Consider the following 14236-nt stretch of genomic DNA (forward strand, 5'->3'; position numbering starts at 1 on the left):
CAGACAGGAATCTCTACTAATTGCTATGACAGTTACTTATTCATTTTTCTGTTTCTTACACTTTACACAAAATATTGGGTTTGTAATTTATTTCTTGTATGCAATTTCAGAGTTCACAAATCTAAATCCAGTCATGGTATTGATTTCTGTTATTGCTGTAGATTTTTATTCATACTCAAACATTATTTGGTTTCTTTAAAATTAGTACTTGACTTAGCATGGTTTTACCTTTTTCTAGAGAGGCTTTTACTTGTTTACTGTGTCAATAGGACCATTATTACCCAGTTTCAGTACTGCTAATTTCAAAATTACTTCAGAACATGTGTTTCTGGAATGAACTTTCTTGGCAGTGTTGATCTACAGCCATGACTACTTGAATAAATCTAATTTGTTTTGTTCCACTCCCATTTCCCCAAATTCAGTGTCCTCTTTTAGTTCACTGAAATTGTGTGAAGGATACTTTTTAGTTTCTGCTGGGTTTGCCTTTGGTTGATATTAATGCTTTCATCTCTATCTGAAATTAATGTTCCCCAGAATTTCCACAGAGTGAATTCTTGGATGTTCTCTGAATCTCTGTGCCTTCTGTAGCCAAGAAACTGGAGCTCATTGTTCATTGTCTTCAGAATAAGAGTAAATTTAAAGATGGGAGATAATAAACAAATTTAGCTTCAATATAAACTTTCTCTACCTTTCCTATTTTCCTCTCTAGTCTTTCTTTTATCTACTTTATATTTCTTACTCTAGCTTTCTTTTGATGTTGTGAATTTTTAATTTATTTTATTATATACCTAGTACTGTTAATATAAGATAAATTTCCAAACATTGATGCAAAAGCAATCTAACTTAAGTATGTAAGGTATTTTAGCATAAGTTGATATTAGAACAGCTCATTGATTTCTGTCTGTGAAAGCAGTATGTTAATCTCTTTCAGTGATTGCTCACACTACCTATGACTGTATTTTTACCTGCTCATTGACACCAGTCATCCACACACACTGTCCAGACATTTCTTTATGTATTTGATTACTGCTTTGCATGGGAAACTCCAGACCAGACCAGCTGCTCTGAATGTATAAAGCAGGCCTTTTTGGTGAGAACTAAACTACATCAGTTAGACAGGGGGAACAACATGGAGTCACAGACCCAAATCCTCATGTCCCTGCTGCTCTGGGTATCTGGTGAGAAATTGAAATGTATTATAATATTTTTGGAGTCACTTCATTGTATAAAAGAAATTTATAATGTGTGCTAGGACACTATTTCTTACAATACTGTAAAAGATATACACTCTGACAATATGACATTATGGGCTATAAATTGACAAATTTCATCAGTATTAAATTCTGTGTGTTTTTTATTATTTATGACCATTTGTTTTCCTGATTTCAGGTGCCTGTGCAGATATCACAATGACCCAGTCTCCACTAGCCTCCAACAAAAACCTCTTCTGAGAGTCTCACCATCTGCATTCATCATGCATAGCCCTGGTCCTTTACACTTCCCCCTTCTGCCTTAGAGTCAGGGTACCTGAAACTCTGATGAAAAAGTTTGCAGAGCCCAGAAAATTGTAATGGGTTCAATGTCTCTTTTGTCTTGGGATATAAAAGTTTTATACAAAACTGCAAAGGAGAACTAATTTACCACAAACTCTGTTTCTTGAATATATGAGGTGTTTAGCTTTTTATACTTCTGGAGTTGTGGTGTCAATCAGAAGAATCTATGGGCTGAGGTGATGATGCCTACATGCTGTATTTCATTTTGGAAGCTCTAGGGTAACGCTTTCCCTAAATTAATGGATTCTAGAAAGCTTCTTATTTCCTTACTGGCATCCATTTCTTCTGCTTTTTTCTTTAACTTTTTATTGTATTCTAGTCAGTTAAGTACCTTTCTCTGTGACCATGAGCTTGTACATTTATGTGTCTGTATGTATGTGTGTGCAAATTTCTAGTTGTACATCTGACATGGTATAGATATGGAGTTTGGATGAAAGCCTGGACTTAATCTTATCTTTGTCATTTGGGTTCTGGGACTCAAATTGATGTTTGATATCAGGCTTGCTGTCAAGTGTCTTTGACATGTCTTGCTGCCCCTTAAAATCGTTTATTGATTTAAATTCACTGTACACAGTTTTCTTAAAAGCAAGATTTTTCCAGTATGTCATATATTTTGAGCATATATACTTAACCTTCCCCATTTCTCTTCACTTTCATGCAATCTTTTCTTCCAGAGTATCTTCTAATTTTCTCTAAGTCTCTCATATTATATCCACTCCCATAACCACACACCTATGCTCACACACTCATGCCTACACACCCACACCCACATTCACATGTATGTACACTTAAACACATAGATATATATCCACATACATGTACATATATACACATGCATATACACCTACATTCATACACGGAAACACACTCAAACTCATAAAGAAATACACACACACACACACACATTCACACACATGGACTTTGCAGATTCTAAATATGTTGATTCTAAGTATGTAAAGGAAGGAAATTATGGAACTTGTTGCCTTTGTTTTTGGGATCCCATCTCCTTCTGAAGACTCTGTATCTGACTCACAATTTTGAGACAAAGACATCTTCCTGCTCTCTAATATTGATATAATATTGTATCAGTAAATGCTGCCTTCAAGTCTTTATATTTCATATCAATTAACAAGGCTCAATTTTAAGGGGCATATATTGTTATCACATGTATAAAATATTCTAACTATGTCCACATCCTGATTAAGAAACCTATCCTATTTTGGAGATATGGCATGGAACAAATTTGTTACAGACTGCATAAAATTAATGGAGATTTACAAATACCTCAATGCAGACTGATTCTGTGGTCAGTGAGACCTTGAATATAGTTTGCTTAATTCAAAAAAGTCTCAAATAAATGAAAATGGGTACCTAAACCCACAGATATGAATTATAATACACAAACATAAGATCATGAAAACTCAAACCAAAATTATACCCCAAAGGATCTTAATTCACTCAAGGGTTCAACTCAAATATCTGAAATGGGTAAAATATTGGGTGATGATTTCAAAAAATATTCATAAAGTAGTGAATTACCACAATAGATACAAACAAAAATTTATTCAGCTGATGTACTGAGAAAGGCTAGTAAAATATAGGAAAACATAAACAAGATGAATAAAACATTCAGCAACATGGCAGAATAAGAAAACAAGGAAAAATTACAATTGAAATGTTAGTAAAATTTCAGTGTATCAAATACAGCACACAGTAAAGGGACACTTATAAGTTCAAGCATGTGGCTCTGGGAGGCCTTGCCCTTTCTCCCTATTTGCCTCTACCTCTGCTAAAACTGTTAGATTACATTCCTGAAGCAAGACACAAGGTCTATTTGACTATATCGCCAATCCCTCATTCAGAGGCTATTAAGGTCCAACTCTCAAAGCACCAAAATCCAGCAATCAAAGTCCTCATTGGTTCACCTAATTGACATACCCACTGAAATTAAGCATCTCAACCTAAGGCCGGGTTTCTGCCTTCATAAACTACCATTTTCCTATGTACTATATCTGTCTCTTTATTTATTTTATTAAAAAGACAGTCTTTTTTATTAAAAATTTCTATCTCCTCCAATTTCCCTCCCTTTCTCCCAGCTCCCCTTCCCCCTCCCTCTCCAGTCCAAAGAGCAGTCAGGGTTCCCTGCCTTGTGGGAAGTCCAAAGTCCTCCCCCATCCATCCAGGTCTAGGAAGGTAAGCATCCAAACAGAGTAGGATCCTACAAAGCCAGTGCATGCAGTAGAATCAAAACCCAGTGCCATTGCCCTTGACTTCTCAGTCAGCCCTCATTGTCAGCCATGTTCAGAGAATCAGGTTTGATCACATGCTCCATCATTCCCAGTCCAGCTGTCCTTGGTGAATTCCCATTAGATCAGCCCCAGTGTCTCAGTGGGTGGGCGCACCACTCACAGTCCTGACTTCCCTGCTCATGTTCTCCCTCCTTCTGCTCCTCATTTGGACCTTGGGAACTCAGTCTAGTGCTACAAATTGGGTCTCTGTCTCTATCTCCTTCCATGGCCAGATGAATGTTCTATGGTGATATTCAAGATATTCATCAGTGTGGTATAGGTTAGGGCCAGTTCAGGCACCCTCTCCTCAGCTTTCCAATGGAAGAATGGATAAAGAAAGTGTGGAATATATACACATTAGAGTACTACTCAGCAGTAAACGACAATGACATCTTGAATTTTATGTGCAAATGGATGGAAATAGAAAACACTATCTTGAGTGAGGTAACCCAGACCCAAAAAGAGGAATATGGTATGTACTCACTCATAAGTGGATTCTAGCCATAATTAAAGGACATTGAGCCTATAATTCGTGATCCTAGAGAAGCTACATAAGAAGGTGAACCCAAAGGAAAACATATAGTTATCCTCCTGGATATTGGAAGTAGACAAGATTGCCAGGCAAAAATTAAGAGATTCGGGGTGGGGGTTGGGTGGGGTAAGGGGAGATGATGGAGAGAAGTGAGAAGGGGAGGATAGGGAGAGCTTGGGGGAATGGGACGATTGGGATGGAGGTAGGGTGGATATGGTAGCAGGAAAGTAGATATCTTAATTAAGGGAGCCAGTTTAGGGTTGGTAAGAGACTTGGCTCTAGAGGGGTTCCCAGGTGTCCAAGGAGATGTCCCAGTTTGTTCCTTGGGCAGCTGAGGAGAGGGTGCCTGAACTGGTCCTATCCTATAGCCACAATGAAGACAGTCCTTTTTTATCTATGAAAGATACTCCTATCCCCTTTCCAGGATTACAATCCCATTCTCACTCTTCCTCTATATTCTGCCTTTTCTCTTATTCCTTGCCCTCTGCCCATCAAGGAAAAAAAACATATGCTTTGTGCTGAGAACTTATCTTTCAGGCCCTGAACCTATATTTTCTTTTCACACAGAACAAAGAAATCACCATAAGACTCAGTAAAATGGAGGAAAGTATATCCTGTATGAAGATTGAAATTGAAAAAAACATAGCTAAAACATCATTGGTTAAAAAAAATATATAATGGTAATAATGTCAAAGAATTCTAGCATATGATGGAGTTACCAATACTAAGAAGCATAAGATATGGAAGAGCTGCAAAAACTAAAGACATAAAGATTATGTTGAATAAAGCAATAATAGAGAAATAGTGTACTTAGGAAAAAATGGTAAATAAAAAATAGGCATTTTGCTACCCAAATAGAGATCACGGGAGAGTTATCTCTTCATGTCATAGAGTGTGTTTATTATGTAAAAAAAAACACAAAATAAAGAATAAACATCAAAACATCTAATGGAAAGGTGCTAAGTCAAGTTCAAAGACAAACACATGAGAATGACATCTGAACTCTTATTTAAAACATTAAAGACTGAAAAAGCATGGAACAATCTCTTTCTGATATATACAGGAATAATTGAGCTATGTTCAGCCAAATTGTAATTTAAATTGAGGAGAAATAAGGACATTACAAGAAAATCACAAGGTAGGGCAGTTCAACATCAAGGAAATAGCATTTTTAAAGAATACAACAGTAATACTATGTACATAAAAAAATAAAGATCTTCTCAATCAGGAGAGTACAGAAAAATCATACTTTCAAGGGAGAACTAGATGAAGAATTATTATCAGGAAAGGAGATATCAGTATGTCTATCAGTATGTCCAACACTATAAGCCAGAAACTCCAATCTAGTTGAGAAATAAGGTGGAGGAAGACAAATCAACAATCTATTGAGTTAAGAATCCTCAACAAAATTATAGAAATTAATAAAAATTATTAACTATATGTGATTCCATTTCTCAAGAACGACACACATACTTTTAGACTTAGATTGAAACTATATCCAACTGTTTCTTTTATTCAAGAACCACAACTACCTGTTAACTATACACATGTGCTAAAATTCAAATGTTGGAAGTAAATCTTCCAAGAGAATGGGGGCCCAAAACATAGCTGGCAGAATCATGCCTGTAACACAAATTCAAAATGTTCTTAGTTAATAAAACCTTGGAGTCAGCTATTGGGGATGAAAGGTGAAGGATAGGAGAATCAGAATGGTCAACCATTAGAGTTCTTACCTCTACCAACTCTTAGATTAAAGGGGTGATCCTGTATTCAGACTGCCTCTTCACGTTGTATTCTCAGAGTGACTGCCCATCCTGACTACTCAGACTAACTGTTCAGATTGAATTCCTGAGCTCCTGTCTCCTCTCTTTGTATTCCTCTCTATGCCAAGCCATATCACTCCTGTCTCCACCTCCCTAGTGTTGAGGTTAAAGGTATGTGATACCAAGTGCTGGGATCACTTTTGTGTGAGCTATTTTTCTTTTAGACTGAATCAATTTTGTGTAGCCCTGGGTGGCCTTGTATTAACAGGTATCTGTCTGCCTGTGTTCCCAAAAGCTGGAATTAAAGGTGTGTGCCACACCTTCCTAGACCTGGATGGAGGGTGGAGTGCCTTGGACTTCCCACAGGGCAGGGCACCCTGATTTCTCCTAGGACTGGAGAGGAATGAGGGGGAGGAAATGGGAGGAGGGGAGGAGGTGGAAATTTTTAATAAATAAATAAATAATCAAAAAATAAAAAATTAAAGGTGTATGCCACCAATGTCTAGCCTCTGTGGTTAACAACTGTGGCTAATACTGCACTCTGAAATTCAGGAAAGCTTTGTTTGTTAATGCACAAAAAAATTCACCACATATAATGGGAACTATTACATTATAATCTCAACAGTACTGAATCAAATGGGCCACAACAGTCATAAAGAAAATGAGTCACCAAAAGTATATAACAGTTCCAAATGTGTAAACATTGACTTTGGACTACAGTGTTATGAGACAAACCTAGATAGATGCTGGGAGGCCCTGTTGGTCAGATGTTGCAATCTACCATGGCCTGTCATATCTCTCAAACTTGGAGACATGGAGGATCCTTCCCTCAACAACCCTCCTTGGTGGGAAACACTCTGGTCTCTACCTGACTTGACTTGGAGACTGTTTCTAGGCCTGAATGCCTTCATTAGTCTTTATTTTCTTTCTGGGTTGGGAGTAAAAAAATATTTTCAATTTTTTTATTGTACAACATTTCAAAACTATAAAACAAGTATTTTTTAAAAAACTGAAACACAATGTATTTGGCAGAATTATGGTGACCCTTTAATGAAGAAATAACATTAACACCCCTGGAACTGTTCCATGCAAAGAAAAGAAAGGAATACAACCAGACTTCATGTGGGGAGACAGGATTATCCAGATATCAAAATAAAGATTCAAAAGGAAAAAAATACAGAGATGAGAGACAAATTTCCTTGATTAACATAAGGACCTCTTAATTCTTGCAAATGAAATATAAGAATACATTATGAGGAGTGTAAATTGTAACCAAATTGTTTTCTATGAAGAAATGAAAGGGTAGCCCAAACCCAGAAATATTAACTCCAATTCAACACAAAATACTTCAGAAGTAGAAATTCTGTCATCATCTTAGTAAGTACAGAACACTCATTTAAACTCAAGATAAATCCAAGAATGAGCCAGAAGTAGAAGAATGTTCCCTGAATATAAATAAGAATTTAGGACACAGTAACTGGCATGTGTAGCCCTGTATGCAGGTTCTGCTAGAAGAAGGAAGAATACTTGTTTTTTATTGTCAGTACCTAGAGAGACAATGTCAACTACTCATTTTCTTTCCAAATTGGAGCATGTCATCAAAGAGACAGATATTTTTTGATTACACAGTATACTGACCCTTAGTCAGACTAAGATTAAGTTAGACTAAGACTAAGATTGAAAACATCAAATAAATCTCCAAACAGTGCACAGACAGCTGATGCCTCACACTATTCTAGAATGACAAGGAGGCACAGGAGAAATGTGATGGGTTCTTTGAGAAAGTCTTCACTGATATGAAACTCAAGTACTGGTTGAGATGAATGTCTTCAACAACCTGAGGGTCCACCTGGTGGGTTGGATTATGTCGAATTTCTCCTTGATGGTGGATGAAGATATTAAGAAGGCTGTGAAGAAGTTGTGCAAACCTTGGATTAATAGGCAGTCTATCCATATGCAAGCGTCTTGGGTGGATAACTTCAGAAAGGTCTGCTGTCTTCAGTTTGAAATGATAGAGTACACAAGAGAGTCTTGTGCAACTTCATGTCCCTGAAGCATCTCCAGAGAGCTATGGGAGCTGTGTGGGAGTCAGCTCAAAAAACATAGATCTAGGTCCCTATCCATGGAAATGCATTACTGATACAGAGTCCAGGGACCTTTTAGCAACAGAGGTCATGGAGAGTGAGAGAATGACAGATCTGGACAATTCTCAGACAGGCTGTTTTTAGTGTATTTCTGTTGGACAGTGTTGTAATTGATTGACAAGTCAGTTTAAAAAATGGGATTAAAAAACAACAATGAAACAAAGATGGGTTTCTGAAAGTAATTTATAATAACTGCAACAGTATTTAAAGCAAAACCCAAACTATGAATGAGAGAAATATTCTTATAATTATATTAAGTAGGAAAAAGCAGAGCACTGCTTCACAATTCGGAAATTAGAGAACGGCACATGTCCAATCTTACTCTTATTCAGAAAAATGCACAAACATGACTTAGAAAAAAATGTAAAAGTCAAATGAGCACAATACATTCTTAATCTTAAAGACTCTCAGAATTCAATCTGAAATTTCTTAGTCCTAAAAATTCTATCAGCAAAGGGCAGGATATAAACCAAGAGCACTCTATAAAGTCAACAGACAAAAATTACTGAATTTTCTCTGTAAAAGTAACAAACTTCCCAAGAAAGAAGTCAAGGGTGAATTCCATTCACAACTTCAAAACAGAATACCTAGAAACCAATTTTAAAAAAAGTTAAAGATCCGTACATGAAATCATTAGGATGTTAAATAATAAAGTTGTAGCAGCAGAGGATGGAAAAATTATTTAACATAAGAGAGAATGTCCTGCAGGATGTGGTAACCATGTGACACAAGAATTCAATCCACATCACTATCCCAGGGCCAATGCTCAGAGAGTTGGAAAAACAATGGTGAAAATCATCACATTACCATCCATTGAAGTGAGTGGTGCAGTGTTCAGCTGTACAATAAATTAAGCATCTCTTGGTTTGAATTACATTGAAAGTATGAAGCCTGATGTGCCTCCCAATTTCAATCACTAGAAGAAAAGAAGATAATGAGTTTAATATTTGCTCATTTGAATGCTCTGCTCTATGGGAGTCAGGCCCTGTGTGCAGCTGTGGTGAGGCATTGGGACAGGAGTCTTTGAAGCAAAGCTAAGGACTTTGTGGAGAGAAAAGAGGGGGAGATCACTGTCACACAGTTCTCCCAAGAACACAAAGTTAGGGACTTCAAAACTTCCTAGAAGACCTGTAATTATACATGTCTTACCAGCAAAAAAACAACATCCTGGAGACTAAGGCTTTACCAAATGGGCCTTCTGGGTACAGTCAAGCTGCAGTGTACTTCTGTCCTTGATTGGAGAATACTGAGCTTCACTCAGTGCTTTAAATTGAATGATACTGTTCAAGGATATCAGGGTCTGAGTCATTTCAGACTGTCAAATACCTTGGAAACAGAAATGTCTGACTTTTTTTCACTTTGTCAGTACCTTCAGTTTAAATGCCATAGAGAAGGGAAATGTTGATTATGAAAAAGCCTCACTTCCTAGCTAAGTTGAGGTTTTTCTTAAAAACTGAGTCCGAGGTGGAATTGATGGTGTGCTGAGTGTCCACAGGGACACAAACCTAGCATCATTATCTGCTTTGATTTTTATAGTAGAGACATTGTCAAGGTATTTGTGATTCTGCCCACAGGACAAACTGGGACTCCTTTGCTGGATGCTGATTGACAGGAACTGTGGAGTCTTACTGGTTACAGAGTAAAATATGCCTCCACTTGTGAAAACTTTGTGTGGATTCAGTATTGGATTTGGAATGAAAAGAAAGAGACCTGACTTATATTCAGTGATGCCTGTTTATTGTACGTTTAGGTTTCTATGGTCCTTTTCATCACATTGTCATATTCCGTTGCCTCTTCTACTCCTTATGAAATTTAGTTGAAAGCCTCTTTGTGGAGTCAGCATTTCTTTCTCATCTGAACTATGACATATTTTTTCTCAAACTTATTAAATCTAATTATTTTCTCTTGTAGAGAAGTATCACACTATAAATATGTTGTTGTTATGAGATACAAAAAATTATTTTAGGCTAGAGACATGGATAAGTGCCCTTCCTGGTCTGGCAGAGGACATAGGTACAATTCTCAGTATTCATATGGTAGTTCACAGTTTTCTGCCACAGTATTTTAGGGGACCCATGCACTTTTCTGGAATCCAAGGTCAACAGTCACAGATGTGGTACACAGGCATACATTCAGCAAAACACATATATACATAGAATAAATACAAAGACATCTTTTTAAAAAGCTTCATTTATTTCCAAAATGAATCTCCTTATCACTTTTGTTGTATTATTTCTCTAATCAGAACTTTAAGAACTATATTGAATAAATATGGAGAGAGTGGACATATTTGTCTTGGTCCTGATTTTATTGGGATTACTTTGGGTTTCTTTCCATTTAATTTGATGTTTGCTGTTGGCTTACTTTATATTGCTTTTATTATGCTTAGGAATGTTTCTTGTATTCTTGAATTCTTCAAGACCTTTATCAAAAAAGGGTGTTGAATTTTGTCAAATGTTTTCATCATCTAATGAAATGATCATATGTTTTTTCCTTTCGGTTTATATATATGGTGGATGACATTGATAGATTTTAATATATATTGAACAATCCTTGCATCTCTAGGATGGAGTCAAACTTTTATTATTTGTAGGAGATATGATAGTATACATAAGTGATCCCTAATATTCTACTAGGGAACTTGTATAGCTAATACCATCAGTAATGTGACATGATACAAAATCAAATAAAAAAAAATCAATAGTCTTTCTCTATACAAATGCTAATGAAGCTGAGAAAGAAATCAGAGTACTGACCTTCAGCTTCTGCTGCAGGGTATTCTGTGTTCCACTAGACTCTGCCTTCCCCCCAAGTTCACCCTTTTGTCTGCGAGGTCCTTGGAATATAGGCATCCCTATTTTTGTGCTGAGGAATTCCATCCAGATCAGCGTCCCTGTTTCTCTGCTGAGGAGTTCCATCCAGACCAGAACACTTCCTGTTCCTGCACTGAGGAGATCAGCCCAGAGAGTCAGTCACAGCAAAGATTGGACCAAGATGCCAAGACTATCCTGGCTGCATTTGAAGGAAGAGATGGGCAGGCACCAATATAAGAATTTCTCCAACAACTTGAAAGGCAACATGACATCAACAGGATCCAGGAATCATGCAACACAAAGAATTGAACACCCTTCTCCAGAAGAAGTAGAAGATATCAACTTTAAACAGAACATTATGAAAATAAAAGAGAACCTTAAACAGGATGTGAAAAACTGCCATAAAGAAATGGAGATGACAAACAAAAATGTAGAGAAAATGAATGAATATCTCAAAGATACCCAAGAAAAGCACGAAAGGCAATCAAACAAGTAAGGGAAACAGTTCAGGATTTGAAAAAGGAAATGGAGTTAATGAAGAAAACACAAACCGAGGGAAGGCAGAATATGGGAAATATGGGTAAACGAACAGGAAATACAGAGACAAGTATTACCAACAGAGTACAAGAGATACAAGAAAGAATCTCAGACACGGAAGATACTATAGAGGAAATAAATACATTGAAAAAGAAAAAAACAAATCCAACAAATTCTTAAGAAAAAACATCCAAGAAATCTGGGACACCATGAAAAGACCAAAACTAAGAATAATAGGGATAGAAAAAGGAGAAGAATTACAGCTCAAAGGACCAGAAAATATATTCAACCAAATTATAGAAGAAAACTTTCCCAACCTAAAGAAGGATATTCTCATGAAGGTACAAGAAACATGCAGAACACCAAAAAGACTGGATCACCAAAAGCATCCACTTGCCATATAATAATCAAAACACAAAACATACAGAATAAAGAACGAATATTAAGAGCTGCAAGGGAAAAAGTCAAGTAACATATAAAGGGAAACCTATCAGAATTATACCTGACTTCTCTATGGAAACCATGAAAGCCAGAAGGTCTTGGATAGATGTGCTGCAGAAACTAAGAGACCATGGATGCAAGCCCAGACTACTATATTCAGCAAAGCTTGCATTTACCATCAATGGAGAAAACAAGATATTCCAGGACAAAAACAGATTTAAACAATACGTAGCCACCAACCCAGCCTTACAGAAAATACTAGAAGGCAAATCACAAAACAAGGAAGTCATCAACACCCATAATAATGCAAGCATCTGACAACCCTCCACCAGCACAACTTAAAGAAGGGAAGCACACAAACACTACCACCAGAAAAAATAACCAGAGTTAACAACCACTTAATATCACTTAATATCAATGGACTCAATTCACCTATAAAAAAGCACAGGTTAAGAGAATAGATCCAAAAACAGTATACAACATTCTGCTGTTTACCAGAAACACACCTCAAACTCAAAGACAGATATTACCTCAGAGTAAAGGGTTGGGAAAAGGTTTTCCAACCAAATGGACCAAAGAAACAAGCGAATGGCCAAGGACAATGGCACTGGGTTTTGATTCTACCACATGTACTAGCTTTGCAGGAGCCTAGTCTGTTTGGATACTCACCTTGCTCGACCTGGATGGACGGGAGAGGACCTTGGACTTCCCACAGGGCAGGGAACCCTGATTGCTCTTTGGACTGGAGAGGGAGGGTAAGCGAGAGTTGGGAGAGTGGGAGGGAAATGGACGGATGAGAGGAGGTGGAAATTTTCAGTAAATAAATAGATTACAAAAACATAAAGAACATAAAAAAAGAATTCAGAGTACTACTTACTGGTTAAAAGCAATGACCTCTTGAAATTTGCATGTAAATGGATGGAACTAGAAAAAAATCCTGAGTGATGTAAACCAGACCCAGAAAGTAGAATATGGTATGTACTCACTCATAAGTGGATACCATTTGTAAAGCAATGGATATTGTGTCTATAGTTTATGATCCTAGAGAAGCTAAGTAACAAAGTGAACCCTAAGAAAAACAAGCATAGATTCACGTGGAAAGTGGAAACAGACAAGATAACCTGACAAAACTGGGAGCACAAGGGTAGAGCAGTATGGAAGATGGGGAAGACAAGTATAGAAGAGGAGGCAAGAGAACTTGAAGGAATGGGATAGGCAAGTTGGAGGAAGGAAAGAGATGAGACCAAAGAAATATATTTTGATTGAGGGAGCCATTATGGGAATTACAAAAGACATGGTATTAGAGAAATTCTCACGAATTCACAAGGATGACCCATCTAGACCCAAAGAAATACAGGAAAGGGGACCTAAACTGGCCTTGCTCTGTAGTCAGATTGATGAATATCTTAATTATTACCATAGTACCTTTATCCAGAAACTCATGGAAAAAGGAAGAGATCTGCATTAGAGAAGTGGATTGGCAACCAATGTACAGCTGAAGAGCTAGAGGAATGAGAGTATGAGCAAAGAGATCAAGACCGTGATGGAGACACCCACTGAAACAGTCTACCTCGGTTATTGGGAGCTCACCAACTTCTGATAGACAGGCAAGGAAACAGCATAGGTTCAAACTAGTCTCTCTGAATGTGGATGACATTTGTATGACTGTGGCAGACTTAGTGGCACCAGGATTTATATCGAAGGCTTGCACTGCTTTTGTTTGGAACCTATTCTCTTTGGATAGATGTAGCTACCAAGGTCTTTTTTCCCTTCTCCTGGCGATTTGCAGGGCCTTGTGACCTCCGGCTCCCTGGAGATTCTGCTCTAGCGCTGGCTTGAGGGGATAACTTAGCAAGAACCTGGCTCTCTTTGTTATGGTGATTCCACCTGTATTCAAGGTTTTAGCAGTGGGTCCGTAGCCTGCCTCCCCCAGCTGATCCTGCCTGAGGCACCAGGAGGCTTTAATCTTCTCCTCCTGCTCCTGGATGGGAGGAGGCCTTGCCTTTTGATCCCTCTGCCCACTGGTATAAATACCCGACTTGAGTTTAACAAAGTTGCCATTTACTCTGGTAAATGAGCAAAGGTCTCTTTTTGTGTGTGTCTCTTTTAACCCTCAGGACAGTCGTCCATTCTCGTGGGCCCGAGCTCGGGAAAGCGCACACCTG

General features: G+C 37.6%; 1 gene segment (V, D, J or C); it reads left to right on the top strand.

Annotated features, from left to right (window-relative positions):
- Positions 1 to 1089: 1089 nt before the first annotated feature.
- The window catches only part of LOC148121764 (immunoglobulin kappa variable 4-1-like), a 30782-nt gene continuing 17635 nt past the window's right edge, over positions 1090 to 14236 (top strand). Inside the window, 1 exon segment of the V gene segment in view lies at positions 1090 to 1178. Coding sequence covers positions 1130 to 1178 — 49 coding nt within the window.

The sequence above is a fragment of the Myodes glareolus genome, chromosome 6, assembly GCF_982192425.1.
Source record: "Myodes glareolus chromosome 6, mMyoGla1.1, whole genome shotgun sequence".
Taxonomy (NCBI): domain Eukaryota; kingdom Metazoa; phylum Chordata; class Mammalia; order Rodentia; family Cricetidae; genus Myodes; species Myodes glareolus.